Genomic DNA, 26122 nt, shown 5'->3' with positions numbered 1-26122 from the left:
AGAGAGAGAGAGAGAGAGAGAGAGAGATCCGAGTTTTTGATTCAGAACATGATAATGATGAGTTTATGTGTGCAGTGTGTACTAGACTTAGTAGTAGCTGGTTTCTCTTTGATGATTGGTCTCGGAATTTTTGCCTTTATTGCCTCCGTTCTTTGCTCTGCTGCTTTCTTCCACAACGCCAAGGAAGTGTTTTAATTCCATTTCAAGGTATTTACTACTCTTTTTTGGTATTACTAACACTAATGAGAGAGAATATAGTGATTTACCATCGATATCAATATCTCCTAAACTCAACAAAACATATTGCTTTTTCTGTAGCCATTAATTAGAGGACGGTTGATTTCCAATTATGCTCACAATCACAAAATGCTATGACAATAATGTTATTAGGCCTTGCTAATTCATTATACGGCAATTTGTATATAAAGGACCCAATGAACATTGAAATCCAACAACTGAGGAACTAACTTTCGCTTGAGATCTTCTCAGATGAAGCTTCCATTGTATGGTTGATGGAGGTGGAGCTGCAGAAGAACAAATTGCTCTGGATGGCATGCTAGACATGTAATCCTCAATATGAGCAAAATTCATTAGTACAAAAAAGATATTTTTATATATTAGATTTTTTTTTTAGAAGAATATAGATTAGAAGTTATTTTAAGCTTTTATGGGTTTTAGATTTCTCTACTATTTAGACCAGTTCTCTAGCTGTTTTGGTAAATCCCAAACTTATTAGATACTTGTTGATCTGATAATATGATAGTATATCTCTTCCTTTTAAATGTTAAGTTCAATTGGTACTTCTTTGTGTTCAGATCCCTCATCCTCATCGTAATTATCGAGTTATCAAATATATATATATATATATATATATATATATATATATATATATATAATAAGAAAGAAGTTTGTTTTTATTGTAACTAGTGCTAACTTTTGCAAAACAAACACATTATAGTACATAAGACAAGGATAATAGCTCATATAATTTTGACTTATGAACAGGTTGCTTAGAAACAATATTGTCCAACATTTAATATATTATTGCAAGAATAATATGTCAAGTGCAGTCTTAGTCAAAACTACTTGGAGTTCTCTATGTGCAATAGTTGCTAATATGTCTGGGACTTGGGGTGCCCAAACTAGTGCCATGAAACGCATACGTTGAAAATCCAAATATGGATTTTCATTCTTGTATTAGAATCTACAAGATGAATATGCAAGCAGAGTATAAGTTTATTAATCTCATGGTCTACGTTGGTTGTTTCAGACTATAATTTGTAGTATGTTGATTGTAAACAGGTTTACAGGAAATTAATTGTTACTGATTCAATGATTAGCACTTATTAGATATCCCTTTGCGGTTGGCCAACTTTATATTTTCATTACGATTTGCTCTTGTAGCTTTGTGGTAGTCTGTTTTGTTATAAATCATTGCAAAAAGTGTACATTCAATTACTACTTACTACAAGGATGTGACATATAATGTATCTGTATTACAGTGAAAAATGCATTTTTGAACAGACTAAGTTTTTTGATAAAAACATGATTTCATCAAACAGAACAAGTAACAGCATTATTCATCCAAGCATCCCAAGCAACACTGAGATGGAAAGATTTATTACCAACCAGAACACTTTTGTGGCACAACAGGCTTTAAGTTGAATGGGAATGTAATTTTCTTTTTACTACACTCTTTTCAGGTTTTTACTTGTTATACTCCCATTTTAGTGCTTTTCACAGATTAATATGGATATAATAACTTGTGTATTGAATTAATATTTTTAGGTGTTCCTGGAAGTACAGAAGGAAGTTTGAAAATGTAGTTTCTTGTTTCTTGTGGAACTTCTAACTATTATGGGAGTGACACTATGTTTCCACTCGCCTGTATGTACTCAAAGAATGTAGCATTTTTCCCACTATTGAGCAATAAAATCTGGCAATTTTGATCTTTACTAGACTTTTTTCAGCATTTTTTTTCTTTTCAATTTTGAACATTTTGGCTTACAAATTTGTATACGGTAGCTTGGAGCAGGGCTGGCACTAGGCTTAGGCCTAAAGCCTCCCATGGCCTCTCATACAAAAAGACCCCAAAATTATATTCTCACCCAAGGAAGCCCATTAATTCAGTTTCAAAATATTTATTTTCTCCCCCTTCAATATCCAAATTCACCTTCATTTCATGAATGGGTTTTAGAGAGCTGGAGTATGGCAATCTAGCTTTGTTAGCCAAGCAAGGTTGGCTTCTAATCCACAATCCACGATCATTATAATTCCGAGTACTGAAGGCTAAGGTTTTATTCTTACATATCATTCCTAGAAGCCCCAATGCCCACCCAATCATCTTACACTTTGCATAGTATTGCATGGGCAAGACATGTTATTATTGATTTATTGTGGGAACACGTTAGGGTATTGGCAATGGGGATAGCATGCAAGTTTGTCAAGATGGAAAACTCTATAGACACCCATTTACGTGCCAAAATCCAAACATACTTAAGTGACAACTTGTGATTGGTGCACCAAAATTAAGTTTTTCATTATGTTACAAATGGTGGTCCCATGTACAAGTGTTGATATCCAACCAAAAATTGTCACCCAAGCATGTTGTAGTTTGGGTGTGGAAATAGTTTTGCCTGTAGGCGGACTGTTGGCCAGACCAATGGTTATCGACCCTGACCACTTATCATGTCTAGCTCAACGTGTCAACCAATGCAACCACCCTTCGCTCCTTTTGGAATTCACTCTAGTCTCTACAAATGCAACCGAAAGTCAACTTCATATGGAGAATGTATAATGGAATCTTGTCCACTTAAACAACTCTGTTTAAGAGAGGAGTCATCTCTTAGAGTTATGTGTGTTTTGTGCCAAGGATGTAAAGACTGATATTCATTAATGTCTAAGGGGTCTGGAACAGAAGTACCTTACTATTACATCAACTATAGGAACAGCCCAAGACTAGATGGATTTCTGTGAAGATTGCCATGACAAAGTTTTAATCGCCTGATATTGAAATCTCTATCTCGATCCTATGCAATGCACGGAGGCTGGGTGATACACACAGCAATTTGGAGTCTTAGTGCAGCAAAGCGAAGATGGCAAAATTACAATTTCATGAGATCAGAACTACGCAGAATCACAATGTTGTTCTGGGCCTTCTGGCTTCCAAAATGGTCACATCCTCTCTAGCAGACTGATATGTAAGTTTAGTTTGGCCAATGCCTCTACCAAATTGAGACTATTAGGAGGAATTGAAGCTGTGATCCGTGATGCAGCTAGACAAGTGTTGGTAGCAATAGTGGAACCATTACAACTGTGATTGCTCTCTCCATAAGCATGTTATATTATTATGCACTATTTGAAGATCTCCTCTACTGCAAAGATATTGGTTTTTGGGCACTGAAAGTTGACTGTGATAATAGGCTGTTTTACCTTTTGCCTACAGCTGTGGCACCATATTTCTCCAAACTGGGTCTGCTGGTTGATTCAATCTCTACTCATGGGCTTTCAATAGGTTTCTTTCATGTGCATCCAAAAGAAATGTAATTGAGCGGTTTGTGCTCTTTTCCTTCTTACCATTGTAAACTTTGATTTATAGTTCAATAATATTTCTGGGGTTTAATTCAAAAAGAAAAATTATAGGATTATAATCGTTATTGTTTGGTAAAAACTTTGAACTATTATTATAATTGAGTATAGTTCTAAATTTTTTTTTTTTTTTTTTTTTTTTTACTATCTACTAGAAGACACAAGACCTGGAAAAGCTACAGAGGCATGAAGAAGTGAGAGGGGTTGAATGTGAAGGAGAAAAAAGTATCGATGATTTGGTTGAAAAATTAACTGGGAAGTCTATATCAATGGATTTCATTATCTGCCTCATGCAAAGAACCAACAAAGAAAAATTGGCAAAGGGGCTAAAGACTTAACTAAGGAGAGAAAACCAGTGCCTAACAAAGAAGAAATTCAAAGTCAAGAAAAAGAAACCACAATTGATGGAGCCAAAATAGATTAAGACAAGGGAGATGAACACAAAAGGACAGACCCAGGCTATGATGCTCAGGTCACGGTAGAAGCCTCTAAAGATATAGATGCTAAGGTTGTGCATAATTTAATATCCTGTCGGGAGTTGGCTCAAAGGTCAAGCATTCAATTCCAAGGTGAAGAAGGCTATTATTGGTAAGTCTTCTCATCAAAAGACATCACCAAAATAAAATACAAGGATAGATGATTCTGTCAGTTTCAAGAAGTCTGATTAGATGAAACGATAATTATGTGCAAGGGCTTGTTATTGGTAAGTCCTTAGTAGCTAAATTAACCCAAAAAACTTCACTTTATTACTTTAGCTAATGCATTTTTACAACAAATGCATCAGCTTCAATACTCTATTCTTATTTTATTAAAATATTATTTTTTCCACTCAAATATTTTTTTTCACCTCTTTCTTTTCCATTTCACTTCTACAATCACTGTGAAAACTCATATCAACTACAGCAAATTCACATCAAACCCATATATGTTTGGTGTACGTGTGAATGGAGACTTACATTGAATAATGATGAAAATAATGAGTAGTTAATCTAACATAGTTGATCTCATACACATAGGGTTTAGGCCTTTTGGGTTATGTGTGTCTCTAGTCTTTGCAATGTGTATATCTTCCCAACAAGTGGTATTAGAGCACATGGTGGTGTGGGGGGAAAAGGTGGCAATTTTATTAAGGTTCCATTTGCAATTGGAGCGGGCACGGGGTGTGTGTACTTGGCTCCCTTTTGCAAATGGAGTAGGGACGAGCCACTTTCTCATTTGGAGTAGGGACGATATTTTGCACAAGGCAAGCCCATAAAAGCCTACACAGACGATCTTGGAAAAAGGCCCAACAAAGGAGTATTTATCAATAGTGCTAGACAACGATGAGGTGTGAGGTTTCCATGGATAAAAGACATAGGACTTGTTAATGGCCTAAAGAGAGGCAAAGACTCACACGTGAGGGGGGAGATTGTTGGGTATTGATGTGTGTGTGAAGTCCCACATTGAATAATGATGATAAAAATAAGCGGTTAATATAATTGAGCTCATACTCATTGGGCTTAAGCTTTTTGGGTTAAATCGGTCTATGTATGTTATATTAATTACTCAAGGTCAAAGAGTCTCAAATCCAACACCAAATATCAACAAATCTCAAAACCAACTAGCAAATCCAAACCCAGTTGAGTTGCAAGGAACACCAAATATCAACAAATCTTATAACCAACTAGCAAATCTAAAACCCAGTTGACTTGCAAAGGCCAACTCAAATGAAGGCTCAAAGGGCTCTTTGCCACTTCATTAAAGCTTACTCAACTCTCACATCATTTCACACTTTATTGAAGCTTACTCAAACTCTCACATCATTTCATCTTATTAAAGCATATTGCAACTAGCGAACTGTCTTACAGATGATTAACAATAAGGAAACATGGTAGATTCAATTCAATGCACTTACCCGACCCCCGTTTCACTCTTATTAATATATACATTAAACATGTGCCTGCAATGGCTACAAGTACGTTAAAGCTCTCCATCCCACAGCTCTTCAATGGACTTGTATGGTCCATGAGCAGAAACAAGTTCCTCTTGAAGCATCATTCTGTGCTGCTTGATTTGACCAATCTTGTCATAGTCATCCTCCGATAGTTCCCAATCAAATATCTGCAGGTTCTCCTTCAACCTCTCCTTGTTGTAGCTCTTGACTATAAGAGCAGCACCTTGTTCATAAATCCATCTGAGACAAACCTGCCAATGAACCAAACAATCATAAAGTTAGTTGAACATATTGGGACACAGACACACATGTATATATAGCTATGGTTTCTGTATATATAATTGTGTGTCTAGGTGAAATTATGTCACATATGATCTGTTTTTGAACTTTCTTTGTATTTATTTTCTCTCCAATACGTATAGTGTTTTGTGTTTTTTGCATAATACATACACCAAATCAGTCTTTTGTATATGAAATTTGACCCTCTGCAATCTTTAAAACTACATAGTAGAACCTGAGCAACAGTCTTTCCACGAGTTTTCGCAATCTCTTTGAGCACTTCATTGTCCATAACATCGTTGGTGCCCCAACTAACCCCTTTTGCTCCCAAAGGGGAGAAAGCAGTGACAATGATACCATTTGCCTTGCAAAACTCTGTCAGCTTGTTCTGTTGCCAAACTGGGTTCATCTCCACCTATAAAAACGATCATATCCTAATCATCATTGTTTATCTACAGGCCAAATTAAATTTGTGAAAATCATTGTCTAGAATATTTAAGTTGCAGCAATGACTCACTTGATTCACTGAAGGTGGGATAGTAGCAAAGGAGAGCAAGTTTTCGAGCTTCTTACAAGAGAAGTTGCTGACTCCAATGGACTTGGTAAGGCCAAGTCTCTGGCACTCTTCCATGGCTGCCCACACAGACTTGAAGTCCATTGGCATAAGGTCCTGTTTATCAAAAGGGGATTCCCCCTTTCCAGGAGTAACAGTGATGGGCCAGTGGATCAGATAGAGGTCTAGGTATTCCAGCTGAAGAGTCCTATACAAATTAGTCATTCAAAAACATGATTTGCTTGAATAGGTATTTAATTAGTTGATTTTCCATATATGATTGTAAATTATTCCTGGAAAGTTAATGATGCAGTTGTGATACCATAAAAGAGGTTCATGTCAATCATAAAGTCCCCAAAATATTTTAATCTTTGACCATGGCCAAGACTAAGTTTGCAATTTCCCAATTGGAAGTTTCATAAATGTTACACCAGAAAAGGAAATTAATCTCTCTACTTAAAATGTATGATTGAATTCTGACCGTTCCAACTTCTTTTCAACAGATTTTATAGATACATGAAAATGGTACTCTTTTTTTTAGTCTTGCTCTAAATGTCATCTGGTTGGTATATATATTTTCTGTTTTGTACACCTGTACTGACTAAAGAACAGAAAAACATGGACAAACATGTCCGTGCAAATTCTTTGCTTCTTGGTAAACATTTAAAAATGTTAAAACAAACTGAAGCAGAACAACCAGAACTAAACTGAAACAATAATAAAATAAAGGGATATGATCTAGAAGTTAGCACCTAGGCCTTACTTGGAATCAGCATCAAGCGGGAAAACCATTAGGAGTTAGCACCTAGACTGAACCTAGAGTTAGCACCAGACCAAAGAAAGACCAAACAACTATTTTTTTTATTCATCAAAATATCAACTAACTCCTCAAGAGTACAATAAATTGCTCATAAAGGATTGTTAAACCCTAGTTCTAATTAGCTAAAAAACTTTAATTGCCTTATTACAAAAATAACCTTGCTTTCAAATTAAAATATTAATAGCTTAATAAAAAACTAGGACCTAAAACATAAAAAATACAATTAACTTGCAAATATAAATAATACTAAATAAAAATCTCCTTTCGTCTCCCGCATCACAAACCAATCCACAAGAATAAAATTCTCAAATCATTAAAAATAAATCCAAATGAATAAAGGAAACAAAATTACGAACATGAGATGGATAATATAAATGCTAATTAATCAAAATGAGGACCTAAAAGGCCAAAAGAATTTTTGCTTTAAACACTAAATAGAAAGTTCTTCCCATTTGTTTACTAGGGTCCCACCAGGCACAAATTCTAAACATAAAAGCAGGTATGTTTAGCTTGATCACAATGTAATTCAAGGCAGTGTGCTTTGGTTCAGGTTGACAAGACAAGACTCACCGAAGTGATTTCTGTAAGGAAGGAAGAACAAGATGAGCATGAGCTTCAGTAGGCCAAAGCTTGGAAGTAACGAATAGGTCATCCCGAGAGGGAATAAGACCAAGTCTAAGTGCTTCAGCAATAGCTTCTCCTAAAGCCTGTTCCGACCCATATGCTGAAGCAGTATCAAAGTGTCTGTAACCAAGCTTGATTGACTCCAGCACAGCTGATATCAAGGTGGCACCGTCGTTGTTGTCAGCCGCCGTGCCGAAGCCAATCACGGGCATGGACACCGGGCCGGAGGAGGAGCTCAGCTCCATTTTTGGGATTTTAGTAACTGAATTTAGCGTAGTAGCAGCCATGTGTGGTGAGAGTGAGAGAGAAACTGAGAATGCGCTGAACCTTGAATGTTGAATGTTGGCTACTTTTTTTTTTTTTGGTAAAGGTACTCTTACTTATTATTAGTCTTATATTTATATTTATATTTATCTGTCATCAATCCCAATAATTCATACCAAGTGACATCAGTGATGACAATTGATTAAAACAGTGAAAAATATTGTGAAAATGTGTAACCAACACAAAAGGCTCAAAGAGTGCATATCACGTCCAAAAGTTGTGTTCGTTTTTTGAATTTTACTTTTTAATTGACTACCTTTTCGAAACCGGCTTACCTCACCTTTAATATACATATACATATATATATATATATATATATATATATATATATATATATATATATATATATATATATATATATATAATGAGAGAGAGAGATACTATATGGCGCTAAGCGTCACGCGCCAGAGATTTGCTGCTATCATATGGAACATGTGTAAGAAACTAAATTTGTGATTGAAATGAATAATCTGTTATTAATGGAATGATATGTACACTTATATACCCAAACGGAGCATGTAACTGCCTAAATAAACTGTCATGCACATGTGAACACATTCTAACAATTTATCTAACTACCACACGTGAGTCATTAGCCTACCTTTAGTTAGGTACAAAACTACAAGTAGCTTACAGCACAAAACCAACTATACTACATCCTTATTCTGTAGTTTAGGCATATTTATACAACTCTTAATTCTCTTCAACTGTGCTATATCAGATTCACTAGTTAAACAATTAGTTAGCTCTTCAATCTTCACATTTGTTACTTTGGCACTTGCTGCTACAGCATCAAAGGGTCTTGCTTGATCTGATGTACACTGATGCTCTGTTGATACATTGTCTGCTGAACTATGATGCAGCTTGGGCTGCATCAGTGTGGCACCTGAGGCACCTGATGCACATGTAACAAAACTTGCTGATGCTTTAGAACTTTGACACGCCCCCTCAAGATGGACTGAGGGAGAGTAAATGTTTATCAGTCCCATCTTGGACATTAACTCAGAAAATTGCTTATACCCCAAAGCTTTGGTCAACAAATCTGCTAACTGACAATGGGTCCTTACATGATTCAGCTTGATCACTCTAGCCAACACCTTATCCCTCACAATATGACAATCAATTTCTATGTGTTTTGTCCTTTCATGGAAAACTGGATTTGATCCTATGTGCAAAGCAGACTGACTATCACAGAATAGAAGTGCTTCTCTATCATGCTTGACATGTAAATCCTTTAGCAAGTAGAGAATCCATACAATCTCACAAGTGCTCACAGCCATTGCTCTATACTCTGCCTTAGCTGAAGATCTTGATACAATAGCTTGCTTCTTTGATTTCCAGGAAATTAAAGAATCTCCAAGGAAGATACAATACCCTGTTACAGACCTCCTTGTGTCTGGACAAGAAGCCCAATCAGCATCACAAAAGCCCTTTACATGAAGCTTTGAGCTAGCAGAAAAGAAAACCCCTCTACCTGGTTCATTCTTGAGGTAATGTATGACTTTAAGAGCAGCTGCATAATGGGGTTTTCGTGGCCTTGCCATGAATTGGCTTAGCTTGTGGACTGCAAAGGTAATATCAGGTCTGGTTATGATTAAATACAAGAGCCTCCCAACCAGTCTCCTATATTGGCTCGGATCATCAAGTAACTCACCATCAAACTTACTAAGCTTCAAGGTTTGATCCATAGGAACCTTAGAAGGCTTACATCCTAGCAAACCAGCATATTTTCTTTGGCATAAGGAGATTCCTTTATCTATTCTAGCAACCTCCAATCCAAGAAAATACCTCAATTCTCCCAAGTCCTTTAACTTGAACTTTTGATCTAACAACACCTTGAAATCTTCAACCCTTTTTTGATCATTACTTGCAATTAAAACATCATCCACATGCACTAACAATACAATGAATGACTCACCTTGTTGTCTAGTGAATAAGGAATAGTCCGCCTTAGATTGAACAAAGCCAAACTCAACCAAAGCAGTGGAAAACTTGGAAAACCACATTCTAGATGCCTGTTTTAGGCCATATAAAGATTTGTTGAGTTTACATACCAGCTGTGATTGCTCCCCCTTGTTGTGAAATCCTGGTGGAAGGGACATGTATACTTCCTCATGCAAATCTCCATGGAGAAATGCATTGTTAACATCAAGTTGGCTGAGAAACCAGCCTTTCACAGCAGCAACAACAAGCACACACTTCACAGATACCATCTTAGCAACAGGTGAGAATGTGTCAATGTAGTCAAGTCCTTCCTTTTAGGTGAAACCCTTAGCAACAAGTCTTGCTTTATACCTCTCAATGGAACCATCTGATTTGTATTTGACCCTATAGACCCACTTACATCCAATAGGTTTCTTTCCTGGTGGCAATGAAGTAATAGTCCAAGTATTGTTAGCTTCTAATGCCTTAATTTCAGCATCCATAGCATCTTGCCATTTGGGATTACCAACTGCTTGGTGGTAAAAAGTAGGTTCTGTGATTGAGGAAATGGCACAGCAAAATGACTTGTATGAAAGGGAAAGGTTAGTATAAGAAATACAAGATTGAAGGGGGTGTGAGATACCTGAAATGGAGGAAATTGGAAGGGTTGCAGATGAAACCTGATTACAATGGTAAGCTGCAAGATAGGAAGGAGTCTTAGTAGGTCTATTAGACCTTCTAAGGGTAATAGGCGGCTAATCAACATGTGGCTGTTCAACAGGTGGCTAATTGGACAAATCATGGACATGAGATGAATCAAATACATCAGGAAACTCCTGAATGTCCTCATCAAAATCATGATGGATTTGGACAATAGTATCATCAGATATGGGCAAAGAAGAATAGAAAGGATTGGAAGAAGAAAAATCAGTGAAAACAGAAGATTGGGTAGAATTAGAAGAGAAAATTGGCAAAGGAATGAGATTAAGAGACTGAGAATTAGTATTAGAAGAGAAAGGAAAATGTGATTCATGAAAAATAACATCCCTAGAGAGGAAAGTGGTATGAGAATCAAGATCAAGAAGTTTATAACCTTTGACATTAAAAGGGTATCCTAAAAAAACACATCTTCTAGCTCTAGGAGTGAATTTATGCTTAAGAGGAGTGAGATTAGTAGCAAAACATAAGCATCCAAAAGTCCTAAGGTGAGAATAAGAAGGTGGTTTGTTGAATAGGATCTCAAAAGGTGTTTTATGATCAAGGATTGGAGAAGGAAGCCTATTAATCAAGTAGGCTGCAGTGAGAACACAATCACCCCAAAAGGATAAAGGAACACTAGATTGAATTTGCAATGCCCTAGCAGTAGCAAGAATGTGTTGATATTTTCTCTCCATAACTGAATTCTGTTGTGGAGTATAAACACAACTCATTTGATGAATGATTCCATTGGAATTATAGAAGTCTGAAATGCTAAACTCTAAGGCATTGTCAGATCTAATGGCCTTAATTTTGGTTCCAAATTGTGTGAGAATCATGTTGTAAAAGGAAACAATTAATGGTCTAACATCAGATTTTGCTCTGAGTAAGAAAATCCAAGTAGCTCTAGATGCATCATCAACAATAGTGAGGAAGTATTTATGACCATTAGAAGTTAAAACAGAAAAAGGGCCCCAAACATCCATATGGACAAGATCAAAAGGATGAGAACATTTATTATTATTGAAGGGAAAAGGAATTCTTTTCTGTTTTGCTAAAGGGCAAACAGTACAAGTTTTATTACAACAGTTCTTGAGAAAAGGAAAAACATGACTTAGGGACTGAACCTTCACATCAGAGGGATGTCCAAGCCTTGAATGCCAAAGGGAAAACAAATTGCTAGAAAGAGTAGATGAGCAAGTAGCAGAAAAAGATTTGAAAGACTACTTTGACAGAAAATCAACAAGACAAGTGGTGGCTTGATCCAATCTGGAATCTTGCAACATATACAGGCCATCATGCATTTGGCCCATTCCAATCGTGCTCCAACAGGTAAGGTCCTGTATAAAACAAAATTTGGATAGAAAAACAAGGCATATGGGTTGAGTTTTAGTTAAAGCACTGACAGATAGTAGGTTAAAGGTGAAAGAAGGCACACAAAGCACATTGGTAAGGGTAATGTGAGAGGAAAAGTGTATGGTTCCAACGTGTGTGACAACAACAGCCTCCCCATTAGGCAATTCAACCATGGAATGTGAAATTTCAGTATAAGAAGTCAACAATTTTATAGAGCAGACTATGTGATCACTAGCACCAGTGTCTATAACCCATGTGTTAAAGTTATAAGCTCTCCTATTTACTGTCTTAGCATAGAAGACTAAGTGCTTAAAGTTAGTGAGGTTACCTGCAACAGCATTGGATGTGTAAGTCACAGCATTGGCTACATGAGGGGCTTGACCTGTTGTGGGTTGTGAAGTAGAACAAGAACCAATCAAGGTTAGGAGCTGCTGATACTGATCTTGAGTGAATGAAGGAGTTTGAGAAACAGGCATGTTTGAAGTAAATGCATGAACTCCATTACACTGATTGCCTTGAATCAACTCAAGATTAGATGACACTTGATGAGCAGTGGCATTCTTGTTGTTCTTGAACTTAAACCCTGGTGGGAAACCATGCAACTTGTAACACTTGTCCACGATATGACCCATTTTCCCACAATAAGTACATACAAGTCTTTCTTTCCCTTTGAAATTGTTGCCTGAGCTTTTGGTAGCCAAAACAGTTGATTCAACTCTAACAGGATTGGTCACAGATCTTTGCATTTCTTCTTGAATGAACAAGGAGTGTGCCCTATTGACAGAAGGCAAAGGATCCATCAACAATATTTGAGTTCTGACTTGAGAGAAAGCATCGTTTACCCCCATAAGAAACTTCATGGTGGATTTCTTAGCTTGAAGACTCTTTAGCCTTTGATTGATGCCACACACACATTGACCACAGGTACATTGAGGAAATGGACTCAAATTCTGCAACTGATCCCATAAAACCTTGAGTTGAGTGAAGTAATCAGTGAGTGATTGCTCTCCCTGATGAATCTCAGCAATCTGTTTTTGGATGTTGAAGACTTTGGTCCCATTTCCTTGACAGAAAGTATCTCGAAGATTAGTCCAAATCTCCAAAGCAGTGTCTCAGTAAATGATGCTACCTTGGAGCTTTGGTGATACAGAATTGATAATCCAAGTACCTACCATATTGTCTGCACGTATCCAAGCTTGAGCAGCTACTGGTGTATTCACCAATGGTGAAGAGATGGTTAAAGATCCATTAATAAATCTAAGCTTGTTCTTGGCAATCAGAGATTTCCTCACTGATCTCGCCCAAGCAGGATAGTTTTCTCCTCCAATTAATGGTTGAGAAGTGAGAATTGCTCCTGGATTTTCTCCAGGATGCAAGAACAGAGGATCACTAAGATTGTATGAATCTTGCGAAGAAGATGAAGCCTCTGTAGTGGAAGTATTGCCCGCTGCTGTTTCTGCCATTGAAAGAGCTTATAGAACACAACAATGGTGAATGAAGAAAGCTTCGAGGAAGATGACAATGGCGGATGAGAAAATCCCCAAAATTGAACTAAGAAACCCTAGAAAAGAGAAGAGAAATTCTATGGGTTTTGCTCTGATACCATATAAGAAACTAAATTTGTGATTGAAATGAATAATCTGTTATTAATGGAATGATCTGTACACTTATATACCCAAACGGAGCATGTAACTACCTAAATAAACTGCTATGCAAATGTGAACACATTCTAACAATTTATCTAACTACCACACGTGAGTCATTAGCCTACCTTTAGTTAGGTACAAAACTACAAGTAGCTTACAACACAAAACCAACTATACTACATCCTTATTCTGTAGTTTAGGCATATTTATACAACTCTTAATTCTCTTCAACTGTGCTATATCAGATTCACTAGTTAAACAATTAGTTAGCTCTTCAATCTTCACATTTGTTACTTTGGCACTTGTTGCTACATCATCAAAGGGTCTTGCTTGATCTGATGTACATTGATGCTCTGTTGATACATTGTCTGCTGCACTATGATGCAGCTTGGGCTGCATCAGTGTGGCACCTGAGGCACCTGATGCACATGTAACAGAACTTGCTGATGCTTTAGAACTTTGACATGATAATCACAAACTTCAGCATTACAATCATCCTCATCCGCAATATAGCTGGGCCAATATCTCCCAATATTAAAGCCACTAACCAAAGCAATATATTAATTGAGAGCACATGTCTATTGAGAGAAAATAACAATATATTAAGGCGCAAAGGTTTAGGGATTCACATACAACACATCTATTAGTAGTTTTAACAATATTTATTTTATAACTCAACTAAAATTCATACGAATGATAATTTTAGTCGGATGATTTAACAATAAAAACTCAAGAATTAATTGTCTAAGATAGTTTCATGAAATTGATTGATTTTAGGCAAAAAAAAAAAAAAAAAAAAAAAATTAGTGAATTAGTTCACAAGGAATACTAAACATTTAACGTGCCCGGAGTCTACGATAAATCAAAGAATTATACAGAACTAAACATTTTTCTAGATGACTAAATCAATCAAAAATATAATAACATAAGCATTAAAACCATAAAAATAATTGTTAGGAACATACTAATAAACGGTTGGGTTTTACCCATTGCTTTAGCAAGGATTCTAGCAAGCCATAACATAAATAAAACTCTAAAAAGGTAAAGAAACTTTAAGAAAACCTAAATTATGCTCTATGACAGCTCTCCCCTGAATTTTTCCCTAGAAACCCTTTAAATAGGTTAAGGAATCCTATTAAAAGTTCAATTCCCTTTTAGAAAAATTCTCAAGTTTTTAGGCTTCACTTAACCGATGTTTTTGGCCCATTTAACTTCATAATTCGGATTTTTGATAAACTATAAAGTTGTAACCTTTAAGTTAACTTTCAGCCCAACTTGAATTATCTTGGCTGGACATCTGAGCCAAAAGTTATGCTCCAAATATGGACCAGCCCACAAGGCCAACAGTGATGTGAGGAAGAGGAAGAGGAATGGTATAGTGATCACTGATTACTGAGCCCGGAATCACCACAACATGGCCCAGCCCACAAGGCCAACAGTGAGACACAGACAGTAATCTTAATCTTTTTGTTTCCTTTCGCCGCTCTTGCCTTGTCTTGGATTCTCTCAGACACACAGAGAGAGAGAGAGAGAGAGAGATATCCGAGTTTTTGATTCAGAACATGATGATGATGAGTTTATGTGTGCAGTGTGTACTAGACTTAGTAGTAGCTGGTTTCTCTTTGATGATTGGTCTCGGAATTTTTGCCTTTATTGCCTCCGTTCTTTGCTCTGCTGCTTTCTTCCACAACGCCAAGGAAGTGTTTTAATTCCATTTCAAGGTATTTACTACTCTTTTTTGGTATTACTATCACTAATGAGAGAGAATATAGTGATTTACCATCGATATCAATATCTCCTAAACTCAACAAAACATATTGCTTTTTCTGTAGCCATTAATTAGAGGACGGTTGATTTCCAATTATGCTCACAATCACAAAATGCTATGACAATAATGTTATTAGGCCTTGCTAATTCATTATACGGCAATTTGTATATAAAGGACCCAATGAACATTGAAATCCAACAACTGAGGAACTAACTATCGCTTGAGATCTTCTCAGATGAAGCTTCCATTGTATGGTTGATGGAGGTGGAGCTGCAGAAGAACAAATTGCTCTGGATGGCATGCTAGACATCCTCAATATGAGCAAAATTCATTAGTACAAAAAAGATATTTTTATATATTAGATTTTTTTTTTTAGAAGAATATAGATTAGAAGTTATTTTAAGCTTTTATGGGTTTTAGATTTCTCTACTATTTAGACCAGTTCTCTGTTTTGGTAAATCCCAAACTTATTAGATACTTGTTGATCTGATAATATGATAGTATATCTCTTCCTTTTAAATGTTAAGTTCAATTGGTACTTCTTTGTGTTCAGATCCCTCATCCTCATCGTAATTATCGAGTTATCAAATATATATATATATATATATATATATATATATATATATAAATAAAATAAGAAAGAACTATTGTCCAACATTTAATATATTGCAAGAATAATATGTCAAGTGCAGTCTTAGTCAAAACTACTTCGAGTTCTCTAAGTGCAATAGTTGCTAATATGTCTGGGACTTGGGGTGCCCAAACTAGTGCCATGAAACGCATACATCGAAAATCCAAATATGGATTTTCATTCTTGTATTAGAATCTACAAGATGAATATGCAAGCAGAGTATAAGTTTATTAATCTCATGGTCTACGTTGGTTGTTTCAGACTATAATTTGTAGTATGTTGATTGTAAACAGGTTTACAGGAAATTAATTGTTACTGATTCAATGATTAGCACTTATTAGATATCCCTTTGCGGTTGGCCAACTTTATATTTTCATTATGATTTGTTCTTGTAGCTTTGTGGTAGTCTGTTTTGTTATAAATCATTGCGAAAAGTGTACATTCAATTACTACTTGCTACAAGGATGTGACATATAACGTATCTGTATTACAGTGAAAAGTGCATTTTTGAACAGACTAAGTTTTTTGATAAAAACATGATTTCATCAAACAGAACAAGTAACAGCATTATTCATCCAAGCATCCCAAACAACACTGAGATGGAAAGATTTATTACCAACCAGAACTCTTTTGTGGCACAACAGGCTTTAAGTTGAATGGGAATGTAATTTTCTTTTTACTACACTCTTTTCAGGTTGTTACTTGTTATACTGTCATTTTAGTGCTTTTCACAGACTAATATGGATTTAATAACTTGTGTATTGAATTAATATTTTTAGGTGTTCCTGGAAGTACAGAAGGAAGTTTGAAAATGTAGTTTCTTGTTTCTTGTGGAACTTCTAACTATTATGGGAGTGACACTATGTTTCCACTCGCCTGTATGTACTCAAAGAATGTAGCATTTTTCCCACTATTGAGCAATAAAATCTGGCAATTTTGATCTTTACTAGACTTTTTTCAGCATTTTTTTTTTTTCAATTTTGAACATTTTGGCTTACAAATTTGTATACTGTAGCTTGTAGCAGGGCTGGCACTAGGCTTAGGCCTAAAGCCTCCCATGGCCTCTCAAACAAAAAGACCCCAAAATTATATACTCACCCAAGGAAGCCCCTTAATTCAGTTTCAAGATATTTATTTTCTCCCCCTTCAATATCCAAATTCACCTTCATCTTCATGAATGGGTTTTAGAGAGCTGGAGTATGGCAATCTAGCTTTGTTAGTCAAGCAAGGTTGGCTTCTAATCCACAATCCATGATCATTATAATTCCGAGTACTGAAGGCTAAGGTTTTTTTTCTTACATATCATTCCTAGAAGCCCCAATGCCCACCCAATCATCTTACACTTTGCATAGGCAAGACATGTTATTATTGATTGATTGTGGGAACACGTTAGAATATTGGCAATGGGGATAGCATGCAAGTTTGTCAAGATGGAAAACTCTATAGACACCCATTGCCAAAATCCAAACATACTTAAGTGACAACTTGTGATTGGTGCACCAAAATCAAGTTTTTCATTAAGTTACAAATGGTGGTCCCATGTACAAGTGTTGATATCCAACCAAAAATTGTCACCCAAGCATGTTGTAGATTTGGGTGTGGAAATAGTTTTGCCCGTAGGCGGACTGTTGTCAAGACCGATGGTTATCAACCCCGACTACTTATCATGTCTAGCTCAACATGTCAGCCAATGCAACCACCCTTCGCTCCTTTTGGAATTCGCTCTAGTCTCTACAAATGCAACCGAAAGTCAACTTCATATGGAGAATGTGTAATGGAATCTTGTCCACTTAAACAACTCTGTTTAAGAGAGGAGTCATCTCTAAGAGTTATGTGTGTTTTGTTCCAAGGATGTAGAGACTGATATTCATTCATGTCTAAGGGGTCTGGAACAGAAGTACTTTACTATTACATCAACTACAGGAACACCCCAAGACTAGGTGGATTTCTGTGAAGATTGCCATGACAAAGTTTTAATCGCCTGACATTGAAATCTCTATCTCGATCCTATGCAATGCATGGAGGCTGGGTGATACACATCAATTTGGAGTCTTAGTGCAGCAAAGCGAAGATGGCAAAATTACAATTTCATGAGATCAGAACTACGCAGAATCACAATGTTGTTTTGGGCCTTCTGGCTTCCAAAATGGTCACATCCTCTCTAGCAGACTGATATGTAAGTTTAGTTTGGCCAATGCCTCTACCAAATTGAGACTATTAGGAGGAATTGAAGCTGTGATCCGTGATGCAGCTAGACAAGTGTTGGTAGCAATAGTGGAACCATTACAACTGTGATTGCTCCCTCCATAAGGATGTTATATTGTTATGCACTACTTCAAGATCTCCTCTACTGCAAAGATATGGGTTTTTGCGCACTGAAAGTTGACTTGTGATAATAGGCTGTTTTACCTTTTGCTTACAGCTGTGGCACCATGTTTCTCCAAACTGGGTCTGCTGGTTGATTCAATGTCTACTCATGGGCTTTCAAAAGGTTTCTTTCATGTGCATCCAAAAGAAATGTAATTGAGCGGTTTGTGCTCTTTTCCTTCTTACCATTGTAAACTTTGATTTATAGTTCAATAATATTTCTGGGGTTTAATTCAAAAAGAAAAATTATAGGATTATAATTGTTATTGCTTGGTAAAAACTTTGAACTATTATTATAATTGATTATAGTTTTAATTTTTTTTTCTTTTTTATTTTTTTTTTATTTTTTACTATCTACTAGAAGATACAATACCTGGAAAAGCTACAGAGGCATGAAGAAGTGAGAGGGGTTGAATGTGAAGGAGAAAAAAGTATCGATGATTTGGTTGAAAAATTAACTGGGAAGTCTACAATAATGGATTTCATTATCTGCCTCATGCAAAGAACCAACAAAGAAAAATTGGCAAAGGGGCTAAAGACTAAACTAAGGAGAGAGAACCAGTGCCTAATAAAGAAGAAGTTCAAAGTCAAGAAAAAGAAACCACAATTGATGGAGCCAAAACAGATTAAGACGAGGGAGATGAACACAAAAGGACAGACCCAGGCTATGATGCTCAGGTCATGGTAGAAGCCTCTAAAGATATAGATGCTAAGGTTGTGCATAATTTAATAGCCTTTCGGGAGTTGGCTCAAAGGTCAAGCATTCAATTCCAAGGTGAAGAAGGCTATTATTGGTAAGTCTTCTCAGCAAAAGACATCACCAAAATAAAATACAAGGATAGATGATTCTGTCACTTGCAAGAAGTCGGATAAGATGAAAAGATAATTATGTGCAAGGGCTTGTTATTGGTAAGTCCTTGATAGCTAAATTAACCCAAAAAACTTCACTTTATTACTTTAGCTGATGCATTTTTACAACAAATGCATCAGCTTCAATACTCTATTCCTATTTTATTAAAATATTATTTTTTCCACTGAAATATTTTTTTCACCTCTTTCTTTTCCATTTCACTTCTACAATCATTGTGAAAACTCATATCAACTGCAGCAAATTCACATCAAACCCATATATGTTTGGTGTACATGTGTGAATGGAGACCTACATTGAATAATGATGAGAAGAATGAGTAGTTAATCTAACATAGTTGATCTCATACTCATAGGTTTTAGGCCTTTTGGGTTATGTGTGTCTCTAGTCTCTCCAATTTGTATATCTCTCCAACAAGTGGTATTAGAGTACATGGTGGTGTGGGGCAAAAGGTGGCAAGGTTATTAAGGTTTCTTTTGCAATTGGAGTGGAAACAGGGTATGTACTTGGCTCCCTTTTGCAAATGGAGTAGGGATAAGCCACTGGACGATATTTTACATAAGGCAAGCCCATAAAAGCCTACACAAACGATCTTGGAAAAAGGCCCAACAAGTGGTATTAGAGGACATGGTGGTGTGGGGCAAAATGTGGCAAGGTTATTAAGGTTTCTTTTGCAATTGGAGTGGGAACGAGGTGTTTGTACTTGGCTCCCTTTTGCAAATGGAGTAGGGATAAGCCACTTTCTCATTTGGAGTGGGGACAATATTTTGCATAAGGCAAGCCCATAAAAGCCTACACAAACGATCTTGGAAAAAGGCCCAACAAAGAAGTATTTGTTAATAGTGCTAGACAACGATGAGGTTTGAGGTTTCCATGAATAAAAAACATAGGACTTGTTAATGGCCTAAAGAGAGGCAGAGACTTACACGTGATGGGGAGATTGTTGGATATAGATGTATGAGTGAAGTCCCACATTAAATAATGATGATAAAAATAAGAGGTTAATATAACATAATTGGGCTCATACTTATTGGGCTTAAGCTTTTGGGTTAAATCTGTCTATGTATGTTATATTAATTACTCAAGGTCAAGGAGTCTCAAATCCAACACCAAATATCAACAAATCTCAAAACCAACTAGCAAATCCAAAACCCAACTATCAACAAATATCAACAAACCCAACTATCAACTTGCAAGGAACACCAAATATCAACAAATCTTTTAACCAACTAGCAAATCTAAAACCCAGTTGACTTGCAAAGGCCAACTCAAATTAAGGCTCAAAGGGCTCTTTGCCACTTTATCAAAGCTTACTCAAACTCTCACATCATTTCACACTTTATTAAAGCTTACTCAAACTCTCACATCATTTCATCTTATTAAAGCATATTGCAACTAGCGAACTGTCTTACAGATGATCAACAATAAGATCTTATTAAAGCATATTGCAACTAGCGAACTGTCTTACAGATGATTAACAATAAGGAAACATGGTAGATTCAATTCAATGCACTAACCCGACCCCGTTTCACTCTTATTAAAATATACATTAAACATGTGCTTGCAATGGCTACAGGTACGTTAAAGCTCTCCATCCCACAGCTCTTCAATGGACTTGTATGGTCCATGAGCGGAAACAAGGTCCTCTTTAGTCATCATTCGGTGCTGCTTGATTTGACCAATCTTGTCATAGTCGTCCTCTGATAGTTCCCAATCAAATATCTGCAGGTTCTCCTTCAACCTCTCCTTGTTGTAGCTCTTGACTATAAGAGCCGCACCTTGTTCATAAATCCATCTGAGACAAACCTGCCAATGAACCAAACAATCATAAAGTTAGTTGAACATATTGGGACACGGACACACATGTATATATAGCTACGGTTTCTGTATATATAATTGTGTGTCTAGGTGAAATTATGTCACATATGATCTGTTTTTGAACTTTCTTTGTATTTATTTTCTCTCCAATACGTATGGTGTTTTGTGTTTTTTGCATAATACATACACCAAATCAGTCTTTTGTATATGAAATTTGACCCTCTGCAATCTTTAAAACTACATAGTAGAACCTGAGCAACAGTCTTTCCACGAGTTTTCGCAATCTCTTTGAGCACTTCATTGTCCATAACATCGTTGGTGCCCCAACTAACCCCTTTTGCTCCCAGAGGGGAGAAAGCAGTGACAATGATACCATTTGCCTTGCAAAACTCTGTCAGCTTGTTCTGTTGCCAAATTAGGTTCATCTCCACCTATACAAACGATCATATCCTAATCATCATTGTTTATCTACAGGCCAAATTAAATTTGTGAAAATCATTGTCTAGAATTTTTAAGTTGCAGCAATGACTCACTTGATTCACTGAAGGTGGGATAGTAGCAAAGGAGAGCAAGTTTTCGAGCTTCTTACAAGAGAAGTTGCTGACTCCAATGGACTTGGTAAGGCCAAGTCTCTGGCACTCTTCCATGGCTGCCCACACAGACTTGAAGTCCATTGGCATAAGGTCCTGTTTATCAAAAGGGCGTTCTATAGTGACTGGTCCAGGAGTAACACTGATGGGCCAGTGGATCAGATAGAGGTCTAGGTATTCCAGCTGAAGAGTCCTATACAAATTAGTCATTCAAAAACATGATTTGCTTGAATAAGTATTTAATTAGTTGATTTTCCATATATGATTGTAAATTATTCCTGGAAAGTTAATGATGCAGTTGTGATACCATAAAAGAGGTTCATGTCAATCATAAAGTCCCCAAAATATTTTAATCTTTGACCATGGCCAAGACTAAGTTTGCAATTTCCCAATTGGAAGTTTCATAAATGTTACACCAGAAAGGAAATTAGTCTCTCTACTTGAAATGTATGATTGAATTCTGACCGTTCCAACTTCTTTTCAACAGATTTTATAGATACATGAAAATAGTACCCTTTTTTTTTTTCATTCAGCAAAGTAGAAAACTCATATCCAATTTTAAACAGGGAAAAAAAGGGGGTTGGTTTGTACACAAGGAGTTCCCATTATTTTATTTTACTAGCCTCACAAAAATGCTCTATATAGATGTTGCTCGGAAGAAGAAGAAGAAAAGGATCATTTTGTGGCAAGTGTTTTAGATGTTACATATCTCAAAGTGAATGGACAAGTTGCTTACTTGAAGATAGTCTTGCTTTAAATGTCATCTGGTTGGTATATGTATTTTCTGTTTTGTACACCTGTACTGACTAAAGAACAGAAAAACATGGACAAACATGTCCGTGCAAATTCTTTGCTTCTTGCTTGGTAAACATTCAAAAATGTTGAAACCAACCCACATGAATAAAATTCTCAAATCATTAAAAATAAATCCAAATGAATAAAGGAAACAAAATTACGAACATGAGATGGATAATATAAATGCTAATTTACGGCAGTGTGCTTTGGTTCAGGTTGACAAGACAAGACTCACCGAAGTGATTTCTGTAAGGAAGGAAGAACAAGATGAGCATGAGCTTCAGTAGGCCAAAGCTTGGAAGTAACGAATAGGTCATCCCGAGAGGGAATAAGACCAAGTCTAAGTGCTTCAGCAATAGCTTCTCCTAAAGCCTGTTCCGTCCCATATGCTGAAGCAGTATCAAAGTGTCTGTAACCGAGCTTGATTGACTCCAGCACGGCTGATATCAAGATGGCACTGTCGTTGTTGTCAGCCGCCGAGCCGAAGCCAATCACAGGCATGGACACCGGGCCGGAGGAGGAGCTCAGCTCCATTTTTGGGATTTTAGTAACTGAATTTAGCGTAGTAGTTGCCATGTGTGGTGAGAGTGAGAGAGAAACTGAGAATGCGCTGAACCTTGAATGTTGAATGTTAGCTACTTTGGGGTACTCTTATCATTAGTCTTATAATCTATATTTATATTTTTATATAGGGTAGGTTTGTTTTAGCTTTCTAAAATTGAACTTTTTGAAAAAGGTAGATGTTTTAAATAGTGCAGTATTTGGTAAAAATTATTAAAAAGTGCTTTTTAAAAAAGTTGGATGTTTAGTTAGTTTTTATAAAAGTGACGATTTGAGTTATAAATTACCAAAAAGAACCATGTATATATAAGATAGTTTATTTCATACTTAATTCAATTATTTAATAATACTTACTTAAAAAAAACTACTTAATAATAATAATAATTTATTGTTAACTAAAATTTGTTGTAAAAATATTTTAGCAATATTTTCACAATAAATCATATGTTACTGATTTTAATTTGAACACACCACTTAATTTTTTTTCCACTAATATTAACTAGTAATAATCTAATACTGAAGATTTATTATGAAAATATTATAATAGCAATTCTTAGTTTTAATTTCTTATTCTTTATTTTATTTTTCTCTCTATCTTTTTTTCTTTCATCCTCATCCACACGTTAATTAATTTTTTTCCTCTTTTTTACTCCTCCACACACGTATTCTTTATCTTCTCCTTATCTTCCCTTTTGACTTTTCTTTATGCTTTTCATCTTCACCAGACTACCATTTGTCTTCTTTCTTTTTCATTTTCTCTCTCTCTGTATTTCTCCACACATTCAGTTCTTTTTATCTTTCTCTGTTTTCCTCCACATGTTCAGCCACACAGCCCACACCCACGCACTTCTTTGCCTTGATCTTCTTTATTCTTTTCTTTTTCTCTAAACTCAACCACACACAGCCCACACTCACGCATTTCTTTACCTTGATCTTCACAGGTAATTTCTCTTAATTTCACCAAAAATCTTCAATACCTCTTTTTTCGTAACTCCAAAACCAAATGGGAATTGAAGTTAGATTGATGCATCAGAGCTCCTCCTCGTTACTCAACCTCAGCCATGTCGGAAGATTCAGGTCGGGTTGTTGAGAGTGAGATTGGCAGGAGAGGTTCCGGCATTTTGTAGCTATTATTTTCTATGTTTGCCTTTTCAGACTTTTCAGTGTATTTTGTAGTTAGTGTTATTTCTTGCCTTTCTAAAGAAAATATTGATCAAAAGCGCAAAGAAGAAATATGAAAATTAATCCTAATTTTTAAACACTTTAATTAGTAGATCACATTTTTAAACTATATTTTTTATTAATATTTTTACTCTTAAAAAGTGCGTTTTGAAAATCAGGATTAATTTTTCATTTTGGCCATTTACAAAAACTCCTCAAATTCATTAGCCCGTTTTGGCTTAATTCTTTACATTTTAAAGCGTAGCTTTTTGGAAAATGCATGTTTTGAAATATTATCAAATGCCTGACTTTCATTTTTGCTCTCAAAAAGTGCATTTTGACTTTTAAAAACCGAAACAAACGGGTACATAGTCTGTCATCAATCCCAATAATTCATACCGAGTGACATCAGTGATGATAACCGATTAAAACAACGAAAAATATTGTGAAAATGTGTAAACAACACAAAAGGTTCAAAAAAAAAAAACACACACACACAAAAGGTTCAAAAAGTGCATATTACGTCCAAAAGTTGTGTTTGTTTTTTGAATTTTACTTTTTAATTCCCCACCTTTTCCAAACCGGCTTACCCCACCTTTAAAATATATATATATATATATATATATATATATAGATGTCTTGACAGTATAATTGCATAAAATCATTAGAATTAATCAGTTAAAGCACATAGTGCAGTCTGCATTGGGGTATATGCTAGGGTTATCTAAACTACATAAGAAATTATAAAAATATCCACCGGTGATTATTGGTTTGAGAACTTTAACATTTCAGTGATGATCAAATAGTTTAGAGTCATACAGGTTTGGTGTCTGCAAATACCCATGTACTCAACCCCTTAACCGTGATAAATAAGTCATATAATAATAACAAGGCAGTTCGTGAGATGACCTATTTTTCATGGACACACAAATTGGTCAAATGTATGCTATGAGCAGTTCCTTTAGGCTCAGAGGCTTTTTTTTTTTTTTTTTTTTGTTCTAATAGGCTCAAAGGTTTTTAACTTATTTTTGAGAAAATTACATTTTATCATTCTAAACTATATACCAGATTACACTTTTCACCTTAAACTATTTAAATGCACACTTTTCACCCTAAACTATCACACTTTGCATCTCGGTGTTACTTTTACCGTTAAGTTAGAAATTAATAACATATGACTAGCACATGATTTTTGCTAAGGTGACACACTATCTAGACCAAAACACTCTTTCACAAACAATTAAAAACAAGTGCTTATTTAGTTTTTTTCCAGGTCATTCTCTGCGTACTGCGTACAGGTCTTCCCTCTCTCTCACCCAGCAGCTCTTCTCCTCTTTCTCATTGTTAAGTTGCTCCTCTACCCAAATAAAACATACAAGTTATCTCTAAGTCCAAAACAAAATCATCAACGGTAATAGTATCAAAACAAAGCATCCTAACATTTTCGGTTTTGCAAATTAGATAAAAAAAAAGTACTCAGTTAATTTGTATGTACAAAGTATCATAACATTATAATAATCAGTTTGTATGTAGAATCTCATTTTACACCTGGTAAATCAATTGACTCTGTAGCGTGGACCACTCCATGGAATTAGGAAAACTTGTTTGTGATATAAACTGAAGTATCAAGGATCTATTATGTATCATAGGCTAGAGTTGAACATTGGTTAGTTTTGGGGGATGGATATTCCCAATTTTCTTATCACAAACCAATCTCTAAAAAAACATTGGTTAGCTTTGGAAAATGATATTCCCATTTTTTTTTAATCATAAACCATTTTATAGAATAACATTGGTCAGCATGAGGACTGATATTCCCAT

The 26122-nt window shown here is 35.8% G+C and overlaps 1 protein-coding gene and 1 long non-coding RNA gene across 9 annotated transcripts; one reads left to right on the top strand and one right to left on the bottom strand.

Annotated features, from left to right (window-relative positions):
- On the top strand, positions 1 to 19574 carry LOC126726240 (uncharacterized). Of its 3 annotated transcripts, none has more exons than XR_007655755.1 (4): positions 15218 to 15463; positions 16695 to 16805; positions 16921 to 18660; positions 18870 to 19574. It is a non-coding gene; the product is annotated as an uncharacterized LOC126726240 (long non-coding RNA). The 3 variants fall into 3 exon arrangements; XR_007655754.1 differs by having other exon boundaries at positions 16921 to 18671; XR_007655753.1 differs by lacking the exons at positions 15218 to 15463; positions 18870 to 19574 and adding an exon at positions 1 to 207 and having other exon boundaries at positions 16921 to 17087.
- Positions 5213 to 23249, bottom strand: LOC126726238 (non-functional NADPH-dependent codeinone reductase 2-like). 6 transcript variants are annotated; one of them, XM_050431458.1, is made up of 4 exons: positions 22815 to 23249; positions 6318 to 6561; positions 6036 to 6215; positions 5213 to 5772 (listed from the first exon to the last, which is right to left on the bottom strand). In XM_050431458.1, exons 1-4 carry the CDS (start codon positions 23153 to 23155, stop codon positions 5548 to 5550), a joined length of 990 nt encoding a protein of 329 aa, XP_050287415.1. In that variant the 5' UTR covers positions 23156 to 23249; the 3' UTR covers positions 5213 to 5547. The 6 variants fall into 6 exon arrangements, with proteins under 6 accessions (XP_050287415.1, XP_050287414.1, XP_050287418.1 ...); XM_050431457.1 differs by lacking the exon at positions 22815 to 23249 and adding an exon at positions 7744 to 8171; XM_050431461.1 differs by lacking the exon at positions 6318 to 6561 and adding an exon at positions 21728 to 21977 and having other exon boundaries at positions 5440 to 5772; positions 5972 to 6215; positions 22815 to 23245.
- Positions 23250 to 26122: the final 2873 nt, after the last annotated feature.

Source organism: Quercus robur, chromosome 5 (genome assembly GCF_932294415.1).
Source record: "Quercus robur chromosome 5, dhQueRobu3.1, whole genome shotgun sequence".
Classification (NCBI taxonomy): domain Eukaryota; kingdom Viridiplantae; phylum Streptophyta; class Magnoliopsida; order Fagales; family Fagaceae; genus Quercus; species Quercus robur.
Note: the sequence above shows the minus strand (reverse complement) of the source record. Positions and strands in the feature narration are given on the sequence as shown.